Source organism: Musa acuminata, chromosome BXJ2-2 (assembly GCF_036884655.1).
Source record: "Musa acuminata AAA Group cultivar baxijiao chromosome BXJ2-2, Cavendish_Baxijiao_AAA, whole genome shotgun sequence".
Lineage (NCBI taxonomy): Eukaryota > Viridiplantae > Streptophyta > Magnoliopsida > Zingiberales > Musaceae > Musa > Musa acuminata.
This window is the reverse complement of record NC_088339.1, coordinates 26,677,076-26,703,587: the sequence shown is the minus strand read 5'-3', so window position 1 is coordinate 26,703,587 and position 26,512 is coordinate 26,677,076. Positions and strand designations below refer to the sequence as shown.

At 39.7% G+C, this 26,512-nt stretch overlaps 2 protein-coding genes, 1 long non-coding RNA gene and 1 pseudogene across 3 annotated transcripts; 3 read left to right on the top strand and 1 right to left on the bottom strand.

Moving 5' to 3' along the window:
* Nucleotides 1-4,827: 4,827 nt before the first annotated feature.
* LOC135605670 (uncharacterized) lies at nt 4,828-7,487 on the top strand. Its single transcript, XR_010484510.1, has 2 exons — nt 4,828-6,052; nt 6,310-7,487. It is a non-coding gene; the product is annotated as an uncharacterized LOC135605670 (long non-coding RNA).
* Nucleotides 7,488-8,690: 1,203 nt separating this feature from the next.
* On the top strand, nt 8,691-12,797 carry LOC135605669 (uncharacterized). Its single transcript, XM_065096029.1, has 6 exons — nt 8,691-9,274; nt 9,473-9,892; nt 10,460-11,167; nt 11,267-11,360; nt 11,432-11,596; nt 11,797-12,797. Exons 1-6 carry the CDS (start codon nt 8,777-8,779, stop codon nt 12,633-12,635), a joined length of 2,724 nt encoding a protein of 907 aa, XP_064952101.1. The 5' UTR covers nt 8,691-8,776; the 3' UTR covers nt 12,636-12,797.
* Nucleotides 12,798-13,344: 547 nt separating this feature from the next.
* On the top strand, nt 13,345-18,644 carry LOC103975858 (monothiol glutaredoxin-S11). Its single transcript, XM_009390968.3, has 3 exons — nt 13,345-13,580; nt 16,446-16,520; nt 17,128-18,644. The coding sequence occupies exons 1-3, from the start codon at nt 13,383-13,385 to the stop codon at nt 18,376-18,378; spliced, it is 1,524 nt and encodes a 507-aa protein (XP_009389243.2). The 5' UTR covers nt 13,345-13,382; the 3' UTR covers nt 18,379-18,644.
* Nucleotides 18,645-22,760: 4,116 nt separating this feature from the next.
* On the bottom strand, nt 22,761-25,928 carry LOC103976338 (membrane steroid-binding protein 1-like; annotated as a pseudogene).
* Between the last annotated feature and the right edge of the window lie 584 nt (nt 25,929-26,512).

Genomic DNA, 26,512 nt, shown 5'->3' with positions numbered 1-26,512 from the left:
CTCCACTAACAACTAGAAGAAGCATAAGTGGGCCTTAGGCCCATCATATAAGCTTATATCACTAGAGAGGGGTGGGCATCCTACACGCATAAGGCTTTGCTAGTGAATCGTATGATGAAGTCAAAGTGGGTTTCGTCCTTTCGCTATCTTAGCCCGAGCAGCATTACTATAGATAACCTTAGGCATATGTTCCCAAGGAAGTGGGGCTCGAATTCTTTTACGAGCTGAGTGAAGGAAGAGACCAAGAATGGTTTCTAATGATTGTACCACTCTCATGTCAAGCCCCTCAATGTCATTGGGAATGCTCGGCACATTAGAGCATATGAGGTACCGTATAGAGATATATGAGCTTGGAAAGCAATAATGTGCTTTGCTTAGTTAGAGTTGTCATCAAAGGCCTCTAGTGAGGGGAGACAAATTTATCGGGATTAGCTTCTCTTGGATGCTTTGGACGAATGAGGAGCGACCCGAGGTGGGGTTGTCTGCGTCTTCTCTTCTGGACTATTGGAACTTTCGATGTATCTCGTCTACGCATTGGCCCATCTATCATAGTTGGGCCCTCAGGGATTCATCAATTGAGTATGTCGATTAGGTCTTTGATTTAAGTAAGGTCGGGCTCTGGTGCAATAATACGCTGAACTCCACTATTAGGGAGCGAGGTGCTCCTATCGGTAGTTCAGCTGATCAGGGGTAGTTTTAGGCTACTTGTGCTAGGTCAATTAGGGGAACCCGATTAGCGTAGATGCTAATATTGGTTTAGACATCGACCATGGTTGTGACGACGATGTAGCTTGTTGAGCTAGCTACGGTAAAAGTGAGATGATGACTTGCATCATTCGTATGAGCGCTTATACTTGGTGTGTGAGATTCAAGAATACTTTGATAGGAATAATCAAGTACCCTATTTTTGCACTCAGAGGTGAGTCCTGGGTCGTTGAGCAAGCACCAATAACACTTCGATGTTTGAGCAAAGGTGGATGCATCCACCTAAGGAGGGCAACTACTTGCCTTGTGTGATGGTACTGTGGATTGGGGGTATAGCTTCCTCACTAGAGTACTCATTGAGAGGGTCACGGGTGGACATTCCTACAACATTCAAGGTCCTCCTTCTAGGGCCAAAATGTTATGGGAGAATATCATCGACCATGAGTCAGCCCGACTTGGTATTGACTTGAAGGTATATGGGCATTCGAGTGATCATTGTGGTAGTCCTACGAGGTGGTAGATATGACATCAAGGTAGTCTTCAGATGGCTTCTGAGTGTTAGAGGTGGCCTCAAGACTGGGCTGAGGTGAAATCTAGTCTCTTCAATAAGTTATTGCACAAAGGTTATTGTCGGGGGGAGTTTCTTGACCTGATCCCTTTGATGTTCAAAGTTAGTTCTTAAGGATTATCTAGAGTATGAGAGATTTTTGGAGATAGGTTCGACCCCTGAGCTAGCATCGGAGGTCTGACTTTTATACATGACTGGTTGAGGAAATCCTTCATAATGACCATAATACCCTTACATTGGCATTTTGTTTATGGGGGTGATAGGCCCGAATGGCCTCCCGTGAACTATTGTCTACGGAGGCCAACAAAGGGGGGACAAGCTCGAATAACCTCTTATGGACTATGATCCATAAATGCAGATAGGGTCAGTCTGAACAGGCACCCTATGGATTATTGTCAACGAGGGCCTACTAGTCATAGGTATCTTGTAAGCCAATCACGCGAGTGATGGTACATGTGACATAACACGTAATCTTTTTTACATATTATTATTATTATTATTATATTTTCTCACTTTATATTACTTATTGCATACGTATATTGTGATATCCGTAGATTTGTGAATGAGAATCGGATCGTGATAAGATTACGATAACGAGATTGATTCGCTTTTAAACATAAACTTTAAATAATTCTAGTCATAGGTTACGAGAGGGATATCAAGATAATCAAAGAGACTAGTGTACTATATATTCATCCATATGATAGAGGCGGTTGGTCTCATTGCTGGTCGTGTGAGGATACTAGGGATACAGTGTTTGTGCTTATTGGATAATGAGTTCACTAATTGATCCGCTCATGGAATGTTGGATGGTTGATGATGTATTATTATAAGATAACAATTTCGTCATCCCAATAGTGTATCTGATCCTTAAATTTGAGACACCAAAGATGTCTTGTATGAGCACTCCACTCTTTGATACCAGACTTGTAGGTCTAGAAGTTTCAGATATAACATATTTGGTCATCAAGAGTGATAGCTAACCTTACGATGACTATTAAGTGTCGATAAATGATCATCTATTCTTAGTGTCATGAGAAGAATATCTCATGTTCTTGTTCAAACAAATCTATAGTTATAATCATTCGAATTGAGAGAGAAATAGTTCTTTAGGAGAATCCGATTAGAACAAGACTTGAGTAAAAACCATATGGTCCTGACAGCACCATGCCCGATACATAATCTTTGGGGTATTTAATAGATGAGGAATTATAAGTACATAGTAACTGAGGACAAATATATCCAAATGATTGGATTCCTCTATATCGTATAGGGATTGCAGCGCAATGACCTAGTACGTTCGTAGTCGATGAATCGAGAGAATTATTATGGAGATAGAATATGTTCTGACATCTATGACTCACGATCAGTTTGATATTGGGCGTAGAGGGTCCCACACATATGGTAAGTATTGCGATGAGTAGATGCTCGGATGTGAGATATCTGTTGAAACCCTTGTCTTATTGGATATTCAATAAACTGTTGAACTATTGGATCCTATGAATAAGATCCAATAATAGATTATTGGATAGAAATCTACTAATCTAATATACTTAGGTAGTTAGATAGAGATCAACTACCCAATATAGTAGGATCCATTAGGGTTAAGTTGATAAGGGGCCTCTATAAATAGGAGGGAACCAATGGGTCATAGGTTGGACTTTCTTGACTGTCACCTCCAATTCTCCTCTCTCATTTTCCTTCTTAACAGGTAGGTATAGAGATTTGGACAGTGATTCGAGAAGCGTCTTCGTAACTCCTACCGAGATGAGGACAATTGACATTCTTCATCCTCTCTTACAGATACGTAGGAATTCAGTGATCTACGGTAACACAACTATTTCATATATAATTTTTAATTTCATAATTTTTTGTGCATCAATCTTCACACATTGACGAACACCTTTGTAGGAAATCTAGGATTTTTATTTTTTGTTCTTCCGCAATGCATGTGATGTCACCCTAGATTTCCTTATAGAGTTGACAGATTGTAACCTCTCCCATGTCATTATCCGGTGGGGGGGATGACTCGGTCCTTTTCTTCCACGTCAACACTTTTATGGTATCGAGTTCGCATATAGGAATTAGTTGTTAAAATGTTCCCTATCACCTAATTAGAGATATTTAGGCTGCATCATGCAAGGACTCAAAGGATGAGATAATTTATTAGAAGATGTAATAATTTTTGGATAAATTCTTATGAAATCTATTTGCAGCGTCACACTCGGGATAACGTATTATCTAAAGTTGGATCTCCGATCGAACCAAGTTATGGTTCTTATATAATGATTGTTCATTAATATACTTTTGTAATTCGTTCCTACAGAGTTTATGGATCTTTATACTATCTAATGTATTAGGCTAACATGGCTATTGTATTTCACACATCAACGATATTGAAATAGGGTAATCTATTATCTTGACTATTATTAAAATAGTCCCATACCAGGAGGAGTTTAGAGTTTACCTTGATTCAAATACAAATCTGTAATAAATTTAATATTGAAAGATGAATGAGTTTGAAAAGGATACTGTAAGAAAAAATTATGTTTAGGACTGATAAAATCTCTTTTATGCTTAAATTAGTAAGGAATTTGAAGGATTAAGTAGAAACATGGGTTATGCATTATTACATAACCATAATTTTAACGCTAGATGGAACACTTTTGCTTACATATGATTTCGAAAATAATAATTTTACAATCTTATCATTGAGGAATGTTTTAGGTTGATTCAATAATTTTATCGTCGAATATGACACTTTGGATCGATTTTTATCATGATATCATTGAAAAGAGCATTTTAAATCATTTCAATTGCACTATTGACGAAGAGAATGCTCGTTTTGACCATGTTGATATCATAACGAGTAGTTTGGAATGTTTCGATTATATTTTCATTAGAGTTATTATCGATAGAAGTACTTTGAATCTTTTTCGACCAAGCTATCGTCGAAAGGGAATGATTTAAGCTATCTCAACTATATTATTGTCGAAGTTGAGTGTTTTGGACTAATTCAAACATATTATTGTGAGATATATTTGGGACAATTCACTCTTATTGTCAAAAGATATATTTATGTTGATTCAGCCTCCATCATTGTCAGGAGATAAACTTTTTCATGAGTTAGATTATGTTAATATCGAGAGCCATCTCTGGGTTCAATCTTATTTATATCATGAACTATTTATTTGGGAGTTTTATTATGTTAACTTTCGTAAATTATTATATTGGTGTCCAAAAATATCTCAGGTTCAGCGATATTAGTCTCGAGAATCACATATTTAAAAGGTTAGAACATATGAACGCTCAGATCCATCACTTCGGAGGTTTGACCATTATAGCCCTTTTATGTTCTTGCTCAGTTTAACAGTAAATTTTATAATTAAGAAATTGAATCGATTTATGTGGATCGATCTAAAATCGGTGAACTGATTCACTCTAGCAATATATCCAGCAAAAAGGAGATCTATTGTTATGTTATTGTTATGTATATGTCAGGGTCTTGACATCAGTAATGGTGGCGTACATTCAAAGATACGAAAAAGGTTTTACCTCATGGAAAACGGAGAAGAAAAAACAAAAAAGAAGGCTTTGCCGAGGATGCTCGCCCAAGTAATTATACTTGGACGGAGTATTTATGGCTTTTTATAACATAGCAAAATGGGTGGACTCCGACAATTTACTTCTGCAGAGGCTGTTGGTACGGTTGTGCCCTCGCCCCGATCGCTCGCCTTTGCACCTAATCACGGTTGCAAGACGAGGCGTGATGAGCTCCGCATCACCTCCTCCTTCTAGTCGCCTCACCGCCGCCCAACTGGAGAAGCTGGTGAAGGAATGCCATCGATTGGGGTCTCTCCAAATCGAAGAGGCTTCCGGCCTCTTCATTCGAATGCTGAAATCCAACCCCAGACCATCCATCGGTGCCTTTAACGTCCTACACCCGACCATCTCCCAGATGAAGAAGACGCAACACTACCCTACTCTCCTTTGCTTTTCAGCCGGAAGAATGGGGCTCTGATGCCGTCACCTTTGCCATCCTGATCGATTGCTGCTGCCGCATGAACCTCGTGGATTTGGGTTTCGGTGTACTCGGTGGCATGCTGAAGCGCGACTGCAGTTCGACGACCGTAATATTCGGTACCCTCATCAGAGGGCTCTGTCCGGAGAAGAGGATCGGGGACGCCGCCAACCTGTTTGAGATAATGCCTGAGATGGGTTGCGTACTTGATCTGATCACATACAATATTTTCATCAAGTGTCTTTGCGATAGCGGGAACACGGGCAGGGCACTCTGATTGCATCAGAAGGGTTTTTGCAGGAAGGGAGATACGCACAGTGTCTTCAAACTCTTCGAATAAATGATTTGTGAAGGTGTTGTACCAGATGCTGTAACTTATGGTGCGATCATCAGTGGCCTCTGCAAAGAGGGATTTTTGGAGAAGGCTTTCAAGATATTTCAAGAAATGGTTGCTCTAGGGTGTATGCCAAGTGTTTTGACATACAGTGTACTAATCAGTGCCAATTGCAAAGTCGGCGCTGTGAGTAAGGCCTTTGAAATGTTTCAGCAAATGGTTGTTACAGGTGTCGAGCCAGACATCGTCACGTATACTTCTCTTATTCTTGGAGATTCTAGTTTACGCCATTGGATTCTTACAGGAGATGTTGAATTGAGGTCTTATACCAAACTCCATGACATACAACACTTTAATGAATTCTCACTGCAGAAAAGGGAAGGCTGGTGAAGCACATAAGCTATGGATCCAATGATTGCGAGAGGTAATGAGCCTAACATTAGGTCCTATAATTTATTAATGCACGAATATGTTTTGGAAGGTCACCTTAATGATGCAGCAAAAGTTGTTAATTCCATGGTGCAAGAGGGACTTGAGCTCAATGTTCATAGTTATGGAATCCTGATTAGTGCATGTTTTAAGAATGGGAGAATGAATGAGGCCATGTCTTTGTTTAATGAAATGATAGGTGAAGGAGTGACACCTAATGTTGTTCTTTACAGTACTTACTATCTTCGACAGATATTGCAAGATTGGGCAACTTTCAGAAGATCGTACACTCTTCAATGACATGATTGATCAAGGGCTGAAACCAGGTGTCTACAGTTATAGTTCGTTGATCTGGGGGCAATTGCAAATCTGGTGAGTGGAAAGAAGTCAATTATTTACTTGAACAGATGAAAGATCAAGGAGTTTATCCAGATGATGTGTCTTTTAATATATTAATTGATGCTCTATGTAAAGATGAGAAAGCCAACGAAGCACAAAAGCTAGTGGGTATGATGACTCAAGGAGGTGTTTAGCCTGATACAGTTATAACATATTTATTAATGGATATTGTTTAGAGAAAAGAATTGATGAAGCTGCCAAATAATTGATTCTATGGTTTTGATTGGTTTTTTGGCAAATGTTGCTACTTACAGTACATTGATCAGTGGCTTTTGTGAGCTTGGAAGCAGATGAGGCTTTAGGATTTCTTGGTGAAATGAACCATGAGGTATTGAAACCCACAGTGATATCTTATAACAGTGTTAGATGGATTGTATCAGGTGGGGATGGTTGTGCAAAATATTGCATAAGAAGATGCTTGTAGCAAAGTCAGCACGGACATCGCAACCTACTACATAACAATGGATGGACTATGTTAAGATCAATAATCAAAGATAGCTTGTCTCAGAAAAAACTCTTGATGGAAACCTTTGACCTTTTTTTTTGCAAAGGCGAGATTCGAGCCTATGACCTTGCGATAAACTGTCAAGATCTCAACTTGTTGACACATTAAAAAAAATCTTTGACGTCATAATAAGTGAACTTTTAGACTGATAAAATTGGTGCTGTAAGAGATATTTCCAGTGCTATTCTCACGGAAGACTTGAAGCCAGATGTTATAGCATACACCTTGTCGTTAAAGCTTTCCCTAAAGAAGTGTCACTGGATGAGGCTAATGAGTTGGCTTTATCAATGTAGTAAATGGTTGTTCCTCACATTCTGCCATGCTAAATGCAATTATTCGAAGCTTACCTGAGAAAAAAGAGGTGATGAAAACAATTTCTGTAATTTCTCTTAAAATATGCTTTGTTTCGAAGGATGGAACATTTCAATAGCATTTGAAATTGCTTCCTGTGTTTTGTCAAGATTGTAAACAAGGTCAATGATATAGTAGGAATGTCTCGATTACATGCTCCACTGTCAGCTTACAATTTTATTTTCTATGTACATTATTAGGATTTATATTTCTTGCCATATCTTTTATCTTAGCTTTCTACACAAATATTCATGGAATTACTTGCTGACCGTATGATATTACTGCAACCTTTATATAACCTGCCATCTTGATAGCGTAATTTTCTGCTGTTGACATTTTGGCCAAATTGTCTTTGAACTAAAATGGTTAGAGTTTGCAACTCCTGTACTTAGGAAAAGATATTCTACTGTATAAAACATGTGGGGAACCATATATATATATATATATATATATATATATATATATATATTCTTATAAATTTATTTGCCTCCCTTGCCTCTCCTCACATATGAAGGTGTCATCAACATAAATAAAATAATAAGTTGGTTCAGTGCATGAGGTTTTTGCTAATATAGGTCGAAGACGGAAGGCCATTTCATGGGTAAAATAAGTCCCTGTGTGTTAAGATATCATTCAGTGGATAAATGTCTACCACGTAAGCCTGTCAGCCCATTCATATAAATTGTAGATTGCGGGGTAGTCATCTTCTATTTGGTTCTCTGGCAATCTTGATAAGGTGCAGGGGTAGTCATTTATGGTACATCTCTTTACGAGGCATTGCATCGAGTGCAGTCACTTCCTGGCACCACATCCATGAGCACAAGGCAGATGAGAGCAGTGGTGGCATCTTTTGGAACATGGACGTTCTATTCTGGCGATTGCTCTCTTTCGATGTCATTGCGTGTGTATTAGAACTCCCAAAGTGTTTGTCTTATTTTTGTCTCGTCGTTGATTCGACTAAATAAATATAATGTTATTTTCTACCGCATAAAAGCTACTAATACCGCTCACATGTACATCTGTTATAACTATAAGATAATAAAAAGATATTAGTATGAAATTATAAAGATTCGTTTTCTTCGGTCAAATTGTGGGCAAAAATCATTTAAGAATCCATGACCTGCAAAGTGATGGACGGTCCTGATGTTCCATGAGAAAAGATTTGAACGGCAGATTTCACTTTCCCGCATTTTTGTGTTTCGATCCGCGCACTGGTACTGGTGCGTCCTTCGACCTCTCCACTTCTTTCCCTTCACCCACCCTGTCGCGGACACCGGGGTGCGTCTTGGGAAATTCTCACCCACTCCCTCTCTCCCGATGTCGCGGTTCCCGAGGAAGCAAGATGACGTCAGGTAAGTAAACCGCAGGGGTGGACCAGAGCAATGGTCTTGTCGTCGTCTCTTGTCACTCTCTCTCTTCCGTTGCCCCCTCGTTTGGTGTTGGAAATATCGAAGCCTAACCCTGATGGGGAGATCGGACGGACCCCGCGGCATGAAGAGGAGGAGGAGGAGCAGCGGCAGTGCGTTCGCGGTGGGGGCGAAGGTGGAGGTTCGGAGTGATGAAGACGGGTTCCGAGGGGCGTGGTACGAGGCCACCGTCGTCCGGCAGCTCTCGCAGCGCCGCTTCGAGGTCGTCTATGCCTTCCTCGTTGAGGACCACGATCCATCTCAGCCCCTCCGCGAGGTTGTCCAGCGCTCTAATTTACGCCCCCAACCACCGCCGCTACTGGCCGCGGACGCAGCCTCCTCCGGCGGAGGCCGCTACAGTCTTCACGATCTCGTCGAGGCTTTCCACAACGACGGGTGGTGGGCCGGCGTCATATTCGCCGTCCTCCATGGACCGACCACTAGTCGGTACCTCGTGTCCTTTCCTACAAGCAGGGAAGAGGTAGTGTTCGAGGAGTCTCAAATGCGGCCCCAACTTCAGTGGGTACGCGGCCGCTGGGTACCTGTGGACGAGCAGGTAAAGGTCGCACCTCTCGCAATGGTTTTATCTTTGGTACATTATGCTTCATTCTGAGGACTAGGGTTTTTGTCTCCGTGGAACTTTTCTGTTCCACCACTGTTTGCTCTAGCTATGAGTGCGTATGAGTTAGGAGACCCGTTTGCTTTAGCTACGAGTAATTATTGTATTAAAGCTTTCTCCTTTGCCTAATGTCAGAGAGCTGAAGATCCAGCGTTCTCAAGTGGAGCTCAAGTCGAAGTCAGTCGGGACAGAGAGAACTATGGCGCAGCCTGGTTTGGCGCTAGTGTTGTGGAAGTGTTCAACAGCACTACAGTCTTGGTAGAGTATGAGAATCTGAAAGCTGAGAATAACGATGAACTTCTGAGAGAGATTGTTGATGCTCAATACATAAGAACATGTCAGCCAAATGCAGCCCTGGTGAAGGATTTTGCCTTGAATGATGAGGTGGAGGTGCTTCACCATGGCGGGTGGGTGCCAGGAATGATTTCAAAGATAGTCAATGGGTCCAAGTACATTATCAAGATGTTGCACGATGAGAATGAGACTGAGTTTGGTCATGCTGAGCTCAGACTCCGCCGATTTTGGAATGGTCAGCAGTGGGTTTTCAAGTCTCAGGTGTCACTTTTGCTTTAAACGAGGCATTATTATTGGTTTCCCATGATGCTTTAGATTGGCATAAAACTAAATCACATAAGTTTTCAGAAATTATTTGTTTGTTAAATCACTTGTTTGCTAGCTTATATGAATTGTTTAATCTATTACTTGTAAATGCCTATGGATGATTAGGGCTGTTTGTTAACCTGGATATTAAGTGTAACCAATTTGATTTTAGTGTTTTGGGAGGGTGCTTTCAGCCACTATGCCATTATATGTCAATTCACTGTAGAATTGAATAGTGATGGTAGAATCTTTACTTGTACTTAGTGGTTTGCGGGACTAAAAACACATTAGTATACAATAAAGTTAACAATGATTAATTTATATTGATGGTTAGACTGTTCAGTCAGTTACATGTTTAAGTATTTTAGTATGCAACATAGGCATGCAGTAGTTCGTAGCGAGGAATGTGGAATTTATTGTTGATTGTGGTTACTCCAGTCAAGGCTGGATACATGATGTTTTCATCAAATCTTGGTAATGCTTATGAACATTCGTATGCCATCGTGTTTGATATCTCAACAGATGACATCAACAGCTCTAACTGAAGCCAGGTCTACTGGTAGTAAACGAAATTCACATTCTGGCAAAAGATATCATCTTCCCATTTCAGTGTCAACTTCTAGTGATGATGATGATGTTGATGTTGATGTCACATGTGAACCTGGCTCTACTAACTTGAGTCTGAAACATAAGAAAGCGGAGGGTCAGCTTGAGTGTTCACAAGTTTGCAACAACATGAAGAAAGTGGATTCTTTGGAATACAGCATGGGATCACCATGTAGTTCACTACTTGTAGGATACCCTGCAACTCCAATGACCGAGATTAACCTTTCCGTTGCAATGCCAATGATAGAATATAGCTCTTCAGTGGAGAAGCATCATTCTGAAAGCCCATTTTTAGGGGAAATTGCTGATATGGCCAATGTGGGTACAACATTGCCACCTAACCCCTTATTAGATGAGCATCTTAATGCACATAAGAATGGTTTACCCAAAATACCAGTCAGGGATGAAGTTTCTCCACGTAACAGTGGCAATGGATCAGAGCATCAATCAAAGGTAACTCAAGTCAGTGGTGCACCAATTAGTCATGAAATCAATGGTTTTTTCCAATATGCAGAACAGAGGAACTCTGAAGGTGTCCATGGTTCTAGTCTGAACATTACAAAGGGAAGAAGGAAGCTCATCATTAAGGCTCCACGACGTCTAAAAATGGCCAATAGTGATGATGTAAGAACATTTTTCTCCATGGTTCTATCATATTTTTGCATAAATCAATATTTCTTACATGAGTCTTTTTTTTTTTCTTTTTCCTCTCCTGGTTACTAGAGTGTGAGACAGCAAGCACAAGATGAGACCCAAAGGAGGCCAAGCATAGTAGATTCAATGAGATGCTTCAGCAGCATGTGTGCCTCCATAAGATGTAAGCCGTACTATCTTAAAGTTTTGTGTGGTAAAATTTATTTGCTGACGTCTGTAATACTAAATTATTAGGTGAACCTATAAATTCTAACAAATCAGTTAATGAGGTCTTCACAAGCGATGGTAGTAGGGATAAGAATGAGTTATCAGGTTGTTTATGCCAAGCTACTTCACCACTTTGCCAACAAAATGATGTCTTATTGCTTCAAGGAAACACACCAATTCTGGATGTAGTAGGTGAGCTCAATTATCAGTTGGTTTATGTTTGAAGGTCAGAATGATCTTTATTCCCTTTCTTTTTTTCGTTGACATTGTCTTTGCTTCAGCATATTCATCTGTTAGTGATGCCATAGGCATTTACAGGGCCAAAAACGAAGTTAATTATTGTCAATATGATTATGCCCAATGCTATAAGAAAAAAAACCTTTTGACTGCAGGGAACTCAAGAATCAGGTGTTTGGTAGCACAATCTTTGCCAGATGTTGTATCAAGCTCATTAAGAACTACATGTGGTGGTATTCTTAACAATGCAAGGGTTTACACTGTAGACCAGATTATTCCATCTGTAATTGGGGAAAGCTGTACTGAGATTAATCACAATAAAGCACCATCTGAGACAGTTATCTTTGAGAGTATGGGTGCCCTGATTGATCCCATCTCTACAGGGTCACCTTTAAAAGAGGAACTGATGCCATTCTCAAAGACTTCATCCATGTGGGAACCAATAGAGTCAATGGAAATCTTCCAGGTAATGCCTCAACAGCCACATTTTCACCCATTGGAGCAGTACTCTATGGAGTTTCGCGAAGGAATGGCTATTGGTCTTATGATATCATTTGCCAACTTAGTTGCCAATATTCAGCAGATACATATTGATGATGCACAAGCAACTATTGAGGGAAGGTTGAGGGCACTCAGCGCCTTTGAGGCAAATGGATTCAATGTTCATTGTTTGCGGTCGCGTCTTCAGGACCTGCTTGAGATGCATGTCAACCGAAGGCAGTGTGAGACTAGAAAAGCAGCACTCAAAGTGAAGATGTTAGAGAAAAAAGATGATAATGAGAGGCTAGACTCTTTAATTGCAGCATTTGATAAAGCTATCTTGGAACTGGAGCAAAATCTTGCCAGCTTCCGTGATAAAAAAGATTCAGTTATCAGGGAAAGGAGCAGCAATGATTCTGAGATATCAAAATTGCAAGTGAATATCCTGGAAGCTGAAGTGACATATAATTCTGCTGAAGAAAATTTCAAAGCTATCTTATCTGCACCATGGTAAACGTCCACAACGATGGCATCTTAAGATGTGTTTTTCTTTTTCTTTTGTCTAAGTGTGAGCTTAAATTAGGAAGTGTTTCTTTTCTGACCCATGTGTAATTTTGAACACTGATGTAATCATCAGATGCTATGTAAATTGTCTGGTAGTTTTGGCTATTTATCATGTCAACCTAGTATGGTGTTTGAAGCATATGATTGGTACTGTCGTCTGTTGATTTTCCCCTTGTAGTCAATTTTTAGCCATTTTAGTATTCATGCATTACCCGTAGCATTCGTATAAACTTTGTTCTGATGAGATGGCACGTTAAACTTGCATTTGCTCATTCCATACGCACTGCTAGATTGTTCTACAAATGCCAAGGATGATATATAAACGCCAAGGCCAAAAAAAGGTATGTGAATAGATAATGTATTTGTCAATAGGATGATATGTTCTGTAATGTTTGTTTGCGGGCTACATAATTATTTGTGAATGAAAGCATTAGTAATATCGAGTGATCGTGTTATAACGGCAGTTTAGACACCTCAAAATCATTATAACGGCCGTTATAATGTTATCGTCTTATTCGCTGTTCGGTGCTTCAGGTGTCGTGTCCAATCAATCTTTATCAGAACCTTTCAACATCTACGCACGAATAATAAAGAAACTTTAAAAACGGACCACAAACCCGAACTTTATTAAAATTATAAATACGTCGATTTCGGCTGGTGAGAAGAAATCTCTCCTCCACTCGATCGGCTTGACACAATGGGTGGCGGCGGCGGTGGTGGCGGCGGTGGCGGCGTGGTTAAGGACGTCGGATCGAAGGCACAGCTTGATGAAGCGCTCCACGGGGCGGCGCCGGTGGTGGTCCACTTTTGGGCGTCGTGGTGCGAGGCCTCGAAGCAGATGGATCAAGTCTTCGCCCATCTCGCCACCGACTTCCCTCAAGCACTCTTCCTCAGAGTCTGTATCCCCCTTCCCCTTCTCCCTATTTTCGTCGTTCGCTTGTTGTGTCTTCCCTCGGTGTTGCAATTTTTAGGAGAAGATTCGTTCTTTGATTCGCTGTCTCCTAGATTTTGTACGGGGCTTCGCGTTCTGAACTCGTTTGCGTCGCTGATGATATGATTTTCGGTGTTCTTTTGGTTTTATTGGTGCCGAACCGGAAAGGGGTTAGGGTTTTTATGGGCGTGGTATAACGTTCTTGTTTGTGGCTGGGGTTTCTGTTAATTAGCACCGAACCTGGTGAAGATAGACGTCTGCTGATAATACTCGAGATTTTTTTTTTTTGCTGTTCAAACGGGTAATTTTGACAAGGTTCTGCCAACTTAGGTTCCTGCATATGGTTGCTTTAATTGCAACTGTTGCTTTAGTCTCCCCACGCACTCGAAGATGCACTACTTCAGTCTGAATAAGTTCATCTAAACGGACGACTTGAGATAGGTTACAGTATATCTATGGTGTTTATCATATTGGAGGTTCTTCTCTATGTTGCTTGCTGCACTATTGATCTACTTATCAACCTATCCTATCTTTTTTTTCACGTAAACTGACTTCCAAACAAAAGCACAACCTATTCTTGTAAAAAACTGATTTTGAATAATTGATTCCTTGTTAAAAGATGAATAGTACTCGATCAATATTTGCTTGCATGTTCATATAAGTGCTGGTAGTAGTAAGGATCATGCATGCTTCTTCTTGTATCCTTAGGTTACTCTATCGGTTAGCTTTATATAGTTCCTGTTATTTGCCCTTCAGTGTGGTCCAGGGTAATTTTGAGCTTTCACCTTGAAACTTGTGATGCTTCTGGTTGAAAATGCATTATTTCATTACTTTTGTACTTTTTAGTCAAGTCAATGTTCTCCGTTTTGATAGTATATTTAGTGTTGCAGCTCACAGCCTTCCACTCTTCCTTCAGTCTTCCATGTGGAGGAATTACATGTACATAATCATAGTTCATTCAGATCTGATATTTTGTATGGACAACTACTTTGATAATACATTGGTGTTAGTGTAAGGATGATTTTGTAGATCCTAATCTTTAGCACCAACATACAGTATCAACCTAACACTAATAATGAGCTTAAAATGTGCTAGTAGTTGCTAATCACACTTAATGTGAACATATCAACACATGGCTATCATGTCAGAATCTATGTTCAGATACACACTAGTTGAAAGTAAATGACAGGAAGTCCTAGAAGTCAAAGCCTTACAATAAAAAGGCTCAGCAGAAGAAAGAGCGGACAGTTCGAGTTGGATAAGCCTCACCATTCTACTTTTTACTTTTTTTGAACCATTAAGGCCCTCTATCTGCTCTAAGCCACGACAGATAGAGGCACTCTCCTAGCCTTCTTGGGCCCCTGATTAATGAAGGAAGATCTGCTTAATCTCACCCCAGTTGAGTCCACCATCATATCATCATGTTGGGATCTGCTATGGTCTTTGTACATGTAACCTTCTTATTATTGTGTAACGATATGCATGTGTTGGTTTAGAAAACTGGATTGGTTAAGACTATGTAGGAAATCATTAGCATTAAACTCGTTAACAACATTATCAACTATTTCTACTTCTAGCTGTTTAGGTTATTGATAAATCAGATTGAAACTTTCTATGAGTTTTACATCATGGTAAATAACATATTCCATTACAGGATATTTTTTCTTTACAGGCGGAACTAACTTAATACCTCTATCACTTGACTTTTACCATAATCAACACTTAAAAGGTTTTTTAAAAATTTATGATGATTTTGTATCACAAGAAATTTCTTGTCATATTTGTTCAAAAATGATAGACGAAGCAATGATTAACACAGAAGAGATTGAGGAAGAAGGACACCAATGGTTGATAAGAAGGAAAGAGATCATTTTTGTGTCCACTAAAAGTCTGGTTCATCATAGTTAGATTTTAGATTTTTCTACATCTAGCATATGAGATCAACTTATAAGAATCTGAATGTTAAGAACGAGTGCTTGTACTATTATTTAGACTTGGTGCGATGATATTGTCCTCGATCACATGTATGAGTTCTTAGTCTTGGAAAGTTACAAGAATGTTATCCCTGTCCTTGTTTGCTTGTCTAGGTTGGATTGTATTGCATGCTTTTATGCCATCTTTGTAACATACTTGATTATTTGTGTTTTCTAGGGCTTCTTGAGAAGATTCCATCTTAAGCTTTAACAGGGGGCACTACCTAAAATATAGTTCTCATCTAATAAAAACAACATAAATTATATTTAAATATAGGACATTAAAGGTCAAGTGAAACCTAAGTGCAAATGTACAGTGCACTAGAAGGTTAATCAGGGATTTTTTTTTTAATCTAAGGAGAAATGATTAGGTTCCAAGTCTCTTGATTTTGATTAAGCAGGTGGAAAAGTCTATGGAAAGTAAATATAGCTTACATTGTATTAATGCATAATTGAAACATATAAATGTTTCCACAACCAGAAAATAGATGTGATTGTCCTTTGTATTATTTTAAATATAAATAGAGTTCTATAAATGTTATTTCTACCTTAAAACAAGCTATATTTCACCTACAATAAATTTGTTGTATGGAGTAAAATATGTCATATAAGATTAATATTTGAAGATAATTTTTTATGGCTCGATCTTATTATTTCCTTCTTGCTAAATCTTTAGGTATATCATTATTTTCAATAAGAAAGCATCCTTGTGTTGGTCTAGCTTCTCCTTTTCTTGGTTGAGGTTGGGTTTCTTCAGTTATGGTTCATAATCTCTTCTGGTCTTTTGACATTGAAGGTCAATTCCAGCTCCTGTTTTGTGTAACATCTTGATACTTGAAGCTTGTAATTTTCTCAGGTTGAAGCAGAAGAGCAGCCAGAAATTTCTGAAGCATATGCAGTTGCAGCTGTTCCATACTTCGTTTTCTTCAAGGTTAGTGCTTTCAGGACAGCAATTTATTTGTTAATGGTGGACATAAATTGACCTTTTCTAATCTATAAAAGGTGCCCCTCGAAGATTAGTTGAAACCAAGTTTATATTGGGAATGTTCTGTAAATTTAGGAGGTTTTCTACTGTTGAACAACATTGTATCAGGATTTTGATCAATTCTGAGTATTAACATGTTATATTGGACTGAACTTAGACTGCTAACAGCAACCAGATTCATATTTCACTTAAATAAGATTGTAGCACCTTCATCCTTTTCCTTGTGAGAATTCACTTTTTTTTAAGCATCTATGTAGTTAGGGCTATGACCAATTTTTTAATGATAATATTTTTATTATTATAGTGTTTTTTGGAATATTTTAGCAGTCTAATTATTTTTTTAATTCAAACATAAGATGAACCTGGGGAATTTAAAATTCAGTTCATCGCAGCAGGGATATCTCATAACCTGTGATTTTGTTTGGTTTGATGAATTCATCATGCTACCTCAGTGTGGAGTGGAAGTGTGACATTGCAGAACCTCCCAGGATTTTGTTTATTGGCTGCCAGCTTCCAAATACATTAATATATTTGTTAAATTACCTTTTGTCAGGATGGTAAAAGTGTGGATAAACTTGAGGGTGCAAATCCGTCCATTTTGGCTAACAGGGTTGCAAAAGTTACTGGATCCACAAGCCTTGTAGAATCTGCTTCACCTGCAAGCCTTGGGATTGCTGCTGGCCCTACAGTTCTGGAAGCAGTGAAAGACATGGCAAAGGAAAATAATTCTTCCAAAAATGAAAATGCAAACTCTGACCTGAGTGGACTGACAACGCGCCTATGGCAGCTTGTCAATTCTCACCCTGTTTTCCTATTCATGAAAGGAAGTCCAGAGCAACCAAGGTGTGGATTCAGCCGAAAGGTTGTTGAAATTTTGAAGGATGAGGGAGTGGAATTTGGAAGCTTTGACATTCTTACTGATAATGAGGTCCGTGAGGGAATGAAGAAGTTTTCCAATTGGCCGACTTTCCCTCAGCTCTTTTCCAAGGGTGAGCTTCTTGGTGGTGGTGATATTGCAGTTGCTATGCATGAAAGTGGTGAGTTAAAAGATGTATTCAGAGATCATGGAGTTCCTATGAATTCTAAAGAAACCAAAGTTGCAGAAAGTGCAAAAGATGTCTCCGAGACTTCTATTCCCGAAAAAGGTGGAGGCATTTCTGATTCCACGGGCCTTAATGTTGAATTGGCTTCTCGTCTTCGAACTCTTGTAAATTCAAGCCCTGTCATCATCTTCATGAAAGGTAGACCAGAGGAACCGAAGTGTGGCTTCAGTCATAAGGTTATTGAAATTCTTCAGCAAGAGAAGGTTGCTTTTGAGAGCTTCGATATCCTCTCCGACGATGAAGTGAGGCAGGGTCTGAAAATTTTCTCTAACTGGTCTAGCTATCCACAACTTTATATAGGAGGTGAGCTGATTGGAGGATCCGATATCGTGATGGAGATGCTGAAAAGTGGGGAGCTGAAGAAGATTCTAGCCGAAAAAGGAATTGTTCCAAAGGTCACTCTCGAGGACAGACTAAAAAATCTGGTCACCTCATCACCAGTAATGCTTTTTATGAAGGGCACACCAGATGCTCCTCGGTGTGGTTTCAGCTCCAAAGTCGTCAATGCCCTTCAGGATGAAGGAATCAGCTTTGGGTCTTTTGATATTCTCACCGATGAAGAAATAAGGCAGGGATTGAAGACTTACTCTAATTGGCCGACATATCCTCAGCTTTACTACAAAGGCGAGCTGATAGGGGGATGCGATATCGTGTTGGAACTGCAGAACAGTGGGGAGCTGAAGTCTACGCTTTCTGAGTAGATGTTGCCGTCATCTTTGCTAAACTGTTGGTCATACAGTCGTGTCTGAAGAGTTTGCCATCTTAGAGTCTTATCTACTGAGAGTTTATGTATGAGGGATCTAGTTATATGCTTCTAAGTTATCCTGTGTCGTTCACAATTGCGTTGCGGTTCTGCTATCACTCCATCTGCTATACCTTTCAGTTTCTCTTCATATTTTGTCTTTGGTTTAATGGTACTCTTTGCCCCAGACAATATAACTTGAAGAGATGCTACCTATTTACAGTACATTTGCACTTGGTTCTATGGTATTTCGCAACTTTTGACCGCCTTATTTTGCGAAGACAGCCCTAACAACTTTTATTTTGGACCGTCGAAAACATTTATTCATTAGCATAATCAGATTAACTCGATTTGCCAAGTTGTTTGGATCTTTCACATGAACTTTACGATAGAGTTCCTTTGAACGAACCATCCTATGATATTAAATCTGAACTATTTAACTTTCGATATTTATTTAGGTATTTTTCGATTGTTTTTTGTCATAGTAGTATAAAAACCTTATTATTTAATTTGAGTTACATTAGGTAAGTGTACAAGTAATAAATATTATAAGGCATCTTTTCATTTGTAGAACGAGATATGGATACATCAACTCAAAGTTAAGACCGAGTTATTTACAATAAAAGAAAATGTTATTCGGATAGGAGAAAGAATGAGAAAACATTGAGATTTACTGGACCTGTGAAGAGATTTAGTGCCAATAGTCCAACGGCAGGATCGGTAGAGCTTTGATCCAAAAGGAGGATGAGTAAAGCAGAGATCTTGATTGACCAAGTCAAATGACTTGATCTTAGAGCTGTCTTTTGGGAATTCTACAAGATATCTGATTAAAGACCAACAATAACTTGCATGACATGTAATGGTGGTTGAATTGGCTACCTTGCTCAACACTACAAGACAGAGGCTAACACAGTCACTCGAGGAAAAAGGATTTCCATTATTTTCTTGTTGCTTCTTCAAGTTTTAAACTTGCCTGCTACTTCAGAAGCATTCTACAGAAGGAACAAAAGGCCGGTCAGCAGCGTGGGGTAATTGAGACTCCACACCATGTTTCATCGGTTGTCTTCTGCTCACCAATCATGGCTAACATCAAAAATATTAGCACACAACCTTTCCTTGGAAGCTAGAGTACATTGATCTGCAGTTACCCCTGTCACAGGTGTTGGCCACCATTCTAGTGCATGGTACCAACTATATGATTACTACTTGCTATCCTCCGTAGTTTACACACCCCATTCTCTCGTTACTTACTGAAAGGAGAAGGCTTAGAATTATGCTTCCTCGGAATGTAGATTACATACAATAACTATATCATTACAAGCATAGATGAAATAATAATGGTCTGTAACTTCGTTTTGTGCTCCAGTGGAAAGGAAGACGCAGTAACGTGCGCCAGACGCCGATCAGTTGTGCAGTGGATTTGGACCCTGAGGCACCAATCTCTTGGAAACTCCATGAATCGGGCGGAAGCGGATGCCATCGTCGTCGTCGTCGTCGCCGTGCTCTTGGGAAGGAGCAATCCGGGGGAACTCGCTCTTCCACCTCTTCACCTCTCGGTTGACCGTTCTTGCACGGCCGAGGCTGGCAAACTGCCCAGCCACCAGCAGAAGCAGGAGAACAAACGCCATGCGCGGCAAAGGAGAGCTTGGCGACCTCATGGCGACAAGGCGAGAAGCAGAGCGAGGTAGAATCGAAGGCAGGCGAGACTATAAGAAGGTGGAGAAGCCTGCCCTGATGGGCCACCTGCTACAGCGAGCAGACCACCCATCAAAATGGGACATAAGCTTGCTCCAACTCGCTCAAGTATCCCTGCAATGCTGTTGTCATATATGATGAGTGTTGACTACGTAGGGGATGGTGATTCCCCTCTTTTCCATTTGGCATCACATGGTAGAATATATTAATACTCCTTGAGCGTAATTTATCGACATGATCTTGACAACCCTGAAACCCGTGTGCCGAGGACCCAACGAGAGTGCCACCGCAGGACAAACGAGACCCAGCAAAAGAGCCAAGAAGAACTCAGATCGAGCTTAGCCGGTAATAATTAATACGAGTATAAAGGATTTACTGAGGTGTACTGTGTTCCCATCAATGCAGCATTGGAATTAAGGGTGGATCAATGAGATCCAGGCGACATGGGGCCCATCACTTGTACTCCAATCGCCGTCTTTTAAATAAGGTTTTAATGGCTTTGCCGACCGCTTCACATCTTATTAGCATTGAATAAGATTTCTGTAGCGATACTTTGCAGACCTTTCTGGAACCAGTAAGCAAGATGTGGATTTGGTAACTGTGGTGCAAGATTTGGCCATTAATTTGCAGCTTAATGTCAACTTTTCCTGTGACCTGATAATACTATCAGGTCTAAATTATGAGCATGAATTCACGTAGATAAATAGCGTACTCATCAACTATAAATTTTAGTAAATAATGTATATAATTCGATTACTTACATCCTAATTCACATATATTTCTTTCAGTAACCTTCATTGAGAGAACTCAGGTTAAACACTTGCATCAGAATTACACACTTTGGAGGGGCATATATATATATATATATACAATTAAATAAGATTATTTGTGTGCCAAATTTCATACGTCAGCAGAGCATATTGACATATGTCATTTAGGTTAGGCAGGCTATGAAAGAGGTAGTTGATTAGTCGATGGTATTTGTTACACACACAAACTAGTTTGATCTGACCAATGTAGACAATGTGAGAGATGATGTACTAAACACCACACGTTTGCGTGACTACCCCAATGTCCGATAATGCCAATGGATGGCAGCAGAAATTTGGGACGTCATGCGGACATTTTATATGTGTAGTGCACAGTAGTATGTTCAAAACATAATGAGACTCGCACTGACTGACTTTTTCTCATTCTATAAATAGGTCAATTAATTTTACATTAAAAATAAATAAATATTTCTTAAAAAAATTACCATCACGATATAATAGTTGATGAGGGAATTAAAGATTAAATAGCCGACCCTAATAATTAGACACTACGAGTTCTTGTTGTTGATGCCGATGATGAGTCACATCGCGTTAAAGAGAGGCGGCAGGAAAAAGATGGCTCCAGCTTGCGCTCTCGATGGAGAAAGGCGACGATTTAACTCATCGTATCTAAGAACAATGACGCCGTGAAGAGGGAAAAGCAAAGCCTCCGCTCATCCTATTTAAGAACGATTTACTCCGGCTTGCTGAAATCGTTGACGTACAGTGAGTCTCCAATCTCCATTCAATAAGACGACGCCTTGGTCTCCATGTCAACCATTCTGCTGTGTCAGTAAGAAGATGAACATCAGCTTTCTCATCCTTCGTTTTCGCACGGATGAAACAGACCACAGATTAGCTTCCTCGTTGCAGGCTCAAGAGTCCAGAGTTCTGCAATGCGTTACCTCTCTCTCTCTCTTTCTCTCTCTTGTGTGTGTGTGCATCGGAGGAATTAGAACTCTGCCCAAGCCCGAGTCGAAAAGATTTATGTGAAGGAAGATTCTCCTCCCACTTACAGATTGCCTCAAATATTAACATAATTCGCTACACAAATTGATTGTATGATTAGTCTCTCTAAGAATGTATCCTAACACTGCCCAAGTCCAATAATCAACAAAAAAAAGAATTTGCCAGAATTGAATGAAAAATGATGTTTATAAAAACAACGATGGCTCCACGCAGTCGAAGAATACTGATGCTGCCCTCTTATATAGCAATTCAACCAATAATATGGTTCTATTTAATTAGATAAGATATATTAAGAATATAGCAATTCAACCAATAATATGGTTCTATTTAATTAGATAAGATATATTAAGAATATCGATGTTGCCCTCTTACATAGCAACTCAAACAATAATCTGTTTTCTATTATATTATATGATTTTATTTAATTAGGTAAGATATATTATACATATGATTGGATTCTGATTATGATTATTGGTCAATAAAAAAAAAATTATATTTATTCTTCTGAATAACAATAAAAAATACGCATCGTAATATTATTAGATCTAATTTTATTTGATTTTAATCTTAACATAAGTTTTTTTTCTGCATTCCAGATAGTATGATTATAGATTTTATGTTAATATTTTTATCAACCTTGGTAAGAAAAAAAAATGCCGACTAACATAGAAAACACTATTCAATTACAGAATATTCACACATTGGTTGGTCCCATATGACATAGAATGGAAGCTGAACACAAAAGGAAGATTTATGTACTGAGATATCACTGCTTCAAAAAGCAGCAAGGCCAACCAACCAGGCACAATGACACTTCAGTTCGTGAACTGTCCCCAATGATGCCATAGATCACACTACCATTACCATCTGATGGTATAACAATAGGCAATCACCCAAAGACACATCCAAGAATATACACCCAGCATATTAGTGAAATCCCTACTTTCTTATATCAGGCTGGTTTTTATTAGTGAAAAACCAACATCTGCTAGCTGCTAAATATGAGGTCCAGAGATAGACAGACAAAGTACTGTGACACGAAAAACATTATATACTACTATCAATGAGGAATGATCGATGGAACTTGATCTCTAGTACTTCACCTTGCAATGATTTCCATTGATTATGCATTATGGACTGCTGCATCATCCTCACCTGACGGACCATTCTTCTTTACTTCATCCCTCTATTCTGCTTCATCAGCATGACTTGCAGGACCATCCTCCTTCGACATTTTGCTAATGTTCTGCTTTGGCACCAAGGGCTGCTGTAACATCTTCCTTTTGTGCATCATGATCTTCTCGACTGCTTGTACCTTTTGTGGTCTCAGCAATTCGTTCCATTGTGTCTGATGTACCGACATCAGACCCCTCAGTCACATTCACTGTCTTCTTGATTGTGCCCACTTTTACATATTTGCTCATGAACTTATATTCCCAGTCTTGCAAGGCCTCAAGCTCAAAGGGACCAAGGACAGAAATATCACCAGTCTTAACTCTTTGGCTCAAAAGACGTCTTTGCTAGTGCTCTACTTGCATCTTTGCCAGCAAAAAGTGCATATGGTCCACCAGGTCCATAAAACATCCTGGGAACGACAGCACTGAAATGTAAAGATACGAAAGATATGTGATGCTAATGATGGTTGTCGACGATAAGCAAAAGCATACGTAGTTCAGTCTCAAATAGAAGATGCAATACCTGTTCACTTTAGTGTCAGGCAATGTAAAAGGTAGCACGCATGCATTTAAAGAAAATTAGCAGCTAAAATTTAGTGTGTGCAGATTTAGGGGATCACGATAAGGCATTGAACAACAAAAATGTTCATTCAACCAAATTACCATCTAGACATAGGCACAATTTAGACACTAACATACACCTATTGTGAAAAAGGTGTATGAAAAGAAAAAGGATGAATCCAGTGCACAAGACTCCTAAAGTTTCAGGAAAGAGGCTGTTTCATGCACATACAGCCTGTTAATACCAATGCTCAACCTCAGTTAACAATGAATATTGTCCACATGAGGTCATGCCTATACAGCCTCTTACACATTAATTATAGGTAAAAAAAGAAAAACGTTTCAATTACTGAAGATGGCAATCCACTTTTAGCCAACCACTATAGAGTACAAATAGAGACAGATTACTATATTACAAGGAACAAGCAAAACAATTTCCTGTCTTATCATTTTTCTTTTAGAAAAATAATACAAAGTAGACTGTAAATATAGATGGTAGCACTTACTAATATCACAAATAAAATTTCTCCCAAGTGTATCAACCGTACAAAAATTATTGGCTAAAAGGAGGAAAATGTAGTTCAACTTAAAAAATCAAGTGCTCATTTGCTAGATGTCGCTAACAGATATGAAAACAACCATTTTCAAAGATGATATCCAGGTCACAAACACGTAGAAGGACATAGAATCTGGCTTGGTAAAGTCAATGAATTCATTCGGCTGCCAACCGACTAATACTTTCAAAGAGCAGCATATAGTTACAATTCAAGACATAAGCAGCAGGCAACGTACTTGATATGAAAGTTTACAAGCATACAATACAAAGTGAAGCTAAAATATCTAATTAAATGAGAATAGCTGGCCAGAAAGATTTAGAAAGAACAAATTAAAAAATAAGAACTAACATCAGTAACCATTAGCAGCTAATCATACCAAGTAAAGCGAAAAGCCTCTAACTACCAATATGGACTATATAATATGCATAGTTGCAGAAACTCCATAACAAAGACAAGATTATCAACTAAATCAAGCCTGATGGCTAAATCAATAGGAATATCCACAGCTGATGAGCTTAGAGTCTATGTCAGCTCAGAAGCAAATATCAAACGGTTATCCTTGCAATGCACAATAGTATGTAATAGCTTCCATTTCTTCAGGATTTAGGTTGTTGTAAGCATCGTATGCAATTTTGAATAGTATCGTCCGGTACGGGCGATACATACCGGTCCGATAGTGTACCGATACGCAGACCGTTTGCTACCGGACGGAACGTGCTATAGTGCTACGGTAAGAGAAAAAAATATTTAAAATAACTCGGTACGCCTTAGTATACCGAGCGGTACATGGTACCGTATCGTACCGAGCCAATCTCGAAACATCAGTACGGTACGGTATTGCATACCTTGGTTGTAAGCATAGTTAGGTATATTATAATAACATAGGATGAACATGCTATTTGTTATAATGTAAAAACCAACCATAAGGAATCAATAAGCAGACAGTGACCTATGAAAAAGAATCCTAAAAGTTGTCCGCTTTTAATCTCATCAACAAAAGCTTACACCATCTTAAAAATTTAATGAGAACTTTTATACAAAAATCAAGAAAGAAAAGATGAAATTTAACTGATGGTCACTCAAAGTTCAATACTCAAAAAGCAGCGAAGGACATCAACAGAAAGGAAAAATTGGTCCAAATGAGAAGGGATCAGGTACAGACAACCGACAGGCGAACAAGAAAAAAAAGGCACTTGGCTCTAAACCTTAGCAGAACGAAACTAATCCACACGTGAAATTTGAGATGCAATTAGGGCTTAACCAAGAAATCCAAGGACAGACAGAGGGTATGGGGTGAAGACGGACCTGCTCTGGGTGACGTCATAGACCTGGCCCTTGATGGCCATGAGGAGCGGCTACTTGGGGCCGGAGCCGTCGTAGGCACGGAGCTCCTCCTCGGTGATCTCCCCAAGCTGCACGGGCAGCGGGAGGGGCTCTACCGTCTCCCGCTCCCCAGCACCCCGGTCCCGCGGCACCTGCGGCTGGGGCTCGAGGAACCCCGACACGGCGTAGTAGAAGTCCAACGCCAACGCCACCGCCACCGCCAGCACCGTGAAGAACGTCACCGGTGATGGCCCCATGTACGCCTCCACCGCGTCCTTCAGCGTCTCCCACGCCCTCGCCTCCGCCTCCGCCTTCGCCTTCCACATCGCTCCGCTCCATTCCTCTCCGTCTCCGCTCCATATCAACGTTGATGACGTCTCCGATTCTGATTCGGACATCGTTCCGCGTCGTTGGCTCGCTTCTCCTAACCAAACCGAGAATGCCGCCTTATGATATAGTTAAATGCGGCTCGCTCCGCCCGGGGATTCACGGAAGGGTGATCTCCTGAAGTTTAATCTCAGCCGCTTATTTGATTTGACGACAATAAGTACGAATCAAAATGAGCGCGTGGGATTCTACGATTGGAAATGTGAACTTTGTCTTGTTAGTGAAATTGCATCTCCTCGACATGGCGGAGGTAGGTGGGGTATAGGTATGGCGAGTGCGTGGGAACGGTCCGTAGAAATGCGTAGTCAGCACCCAACAAATATTCTAGGAACTTAAACACTAAGATAAGGTGGTTATCCGAATCTCAAATTTGATTAAAATATTTATTGTTAAAAAATATTCCAACAATCAATCTCATCCCATCAAATCATCCCTCACGAGTAGTGATGTAGAAGTAATTATGGTCTATTGTCCATGGAAGGTCATTTGGATTAGTTCTGTTACCTTCCATGGACAGTAGTCTACAAGCGATTGTTAGAATCCACCCCTCTTCAATTGGTCCTTATGGATAATAATTCATGGGAGGCCATTTAGGCATGTCGTTTCCCATTGATAAA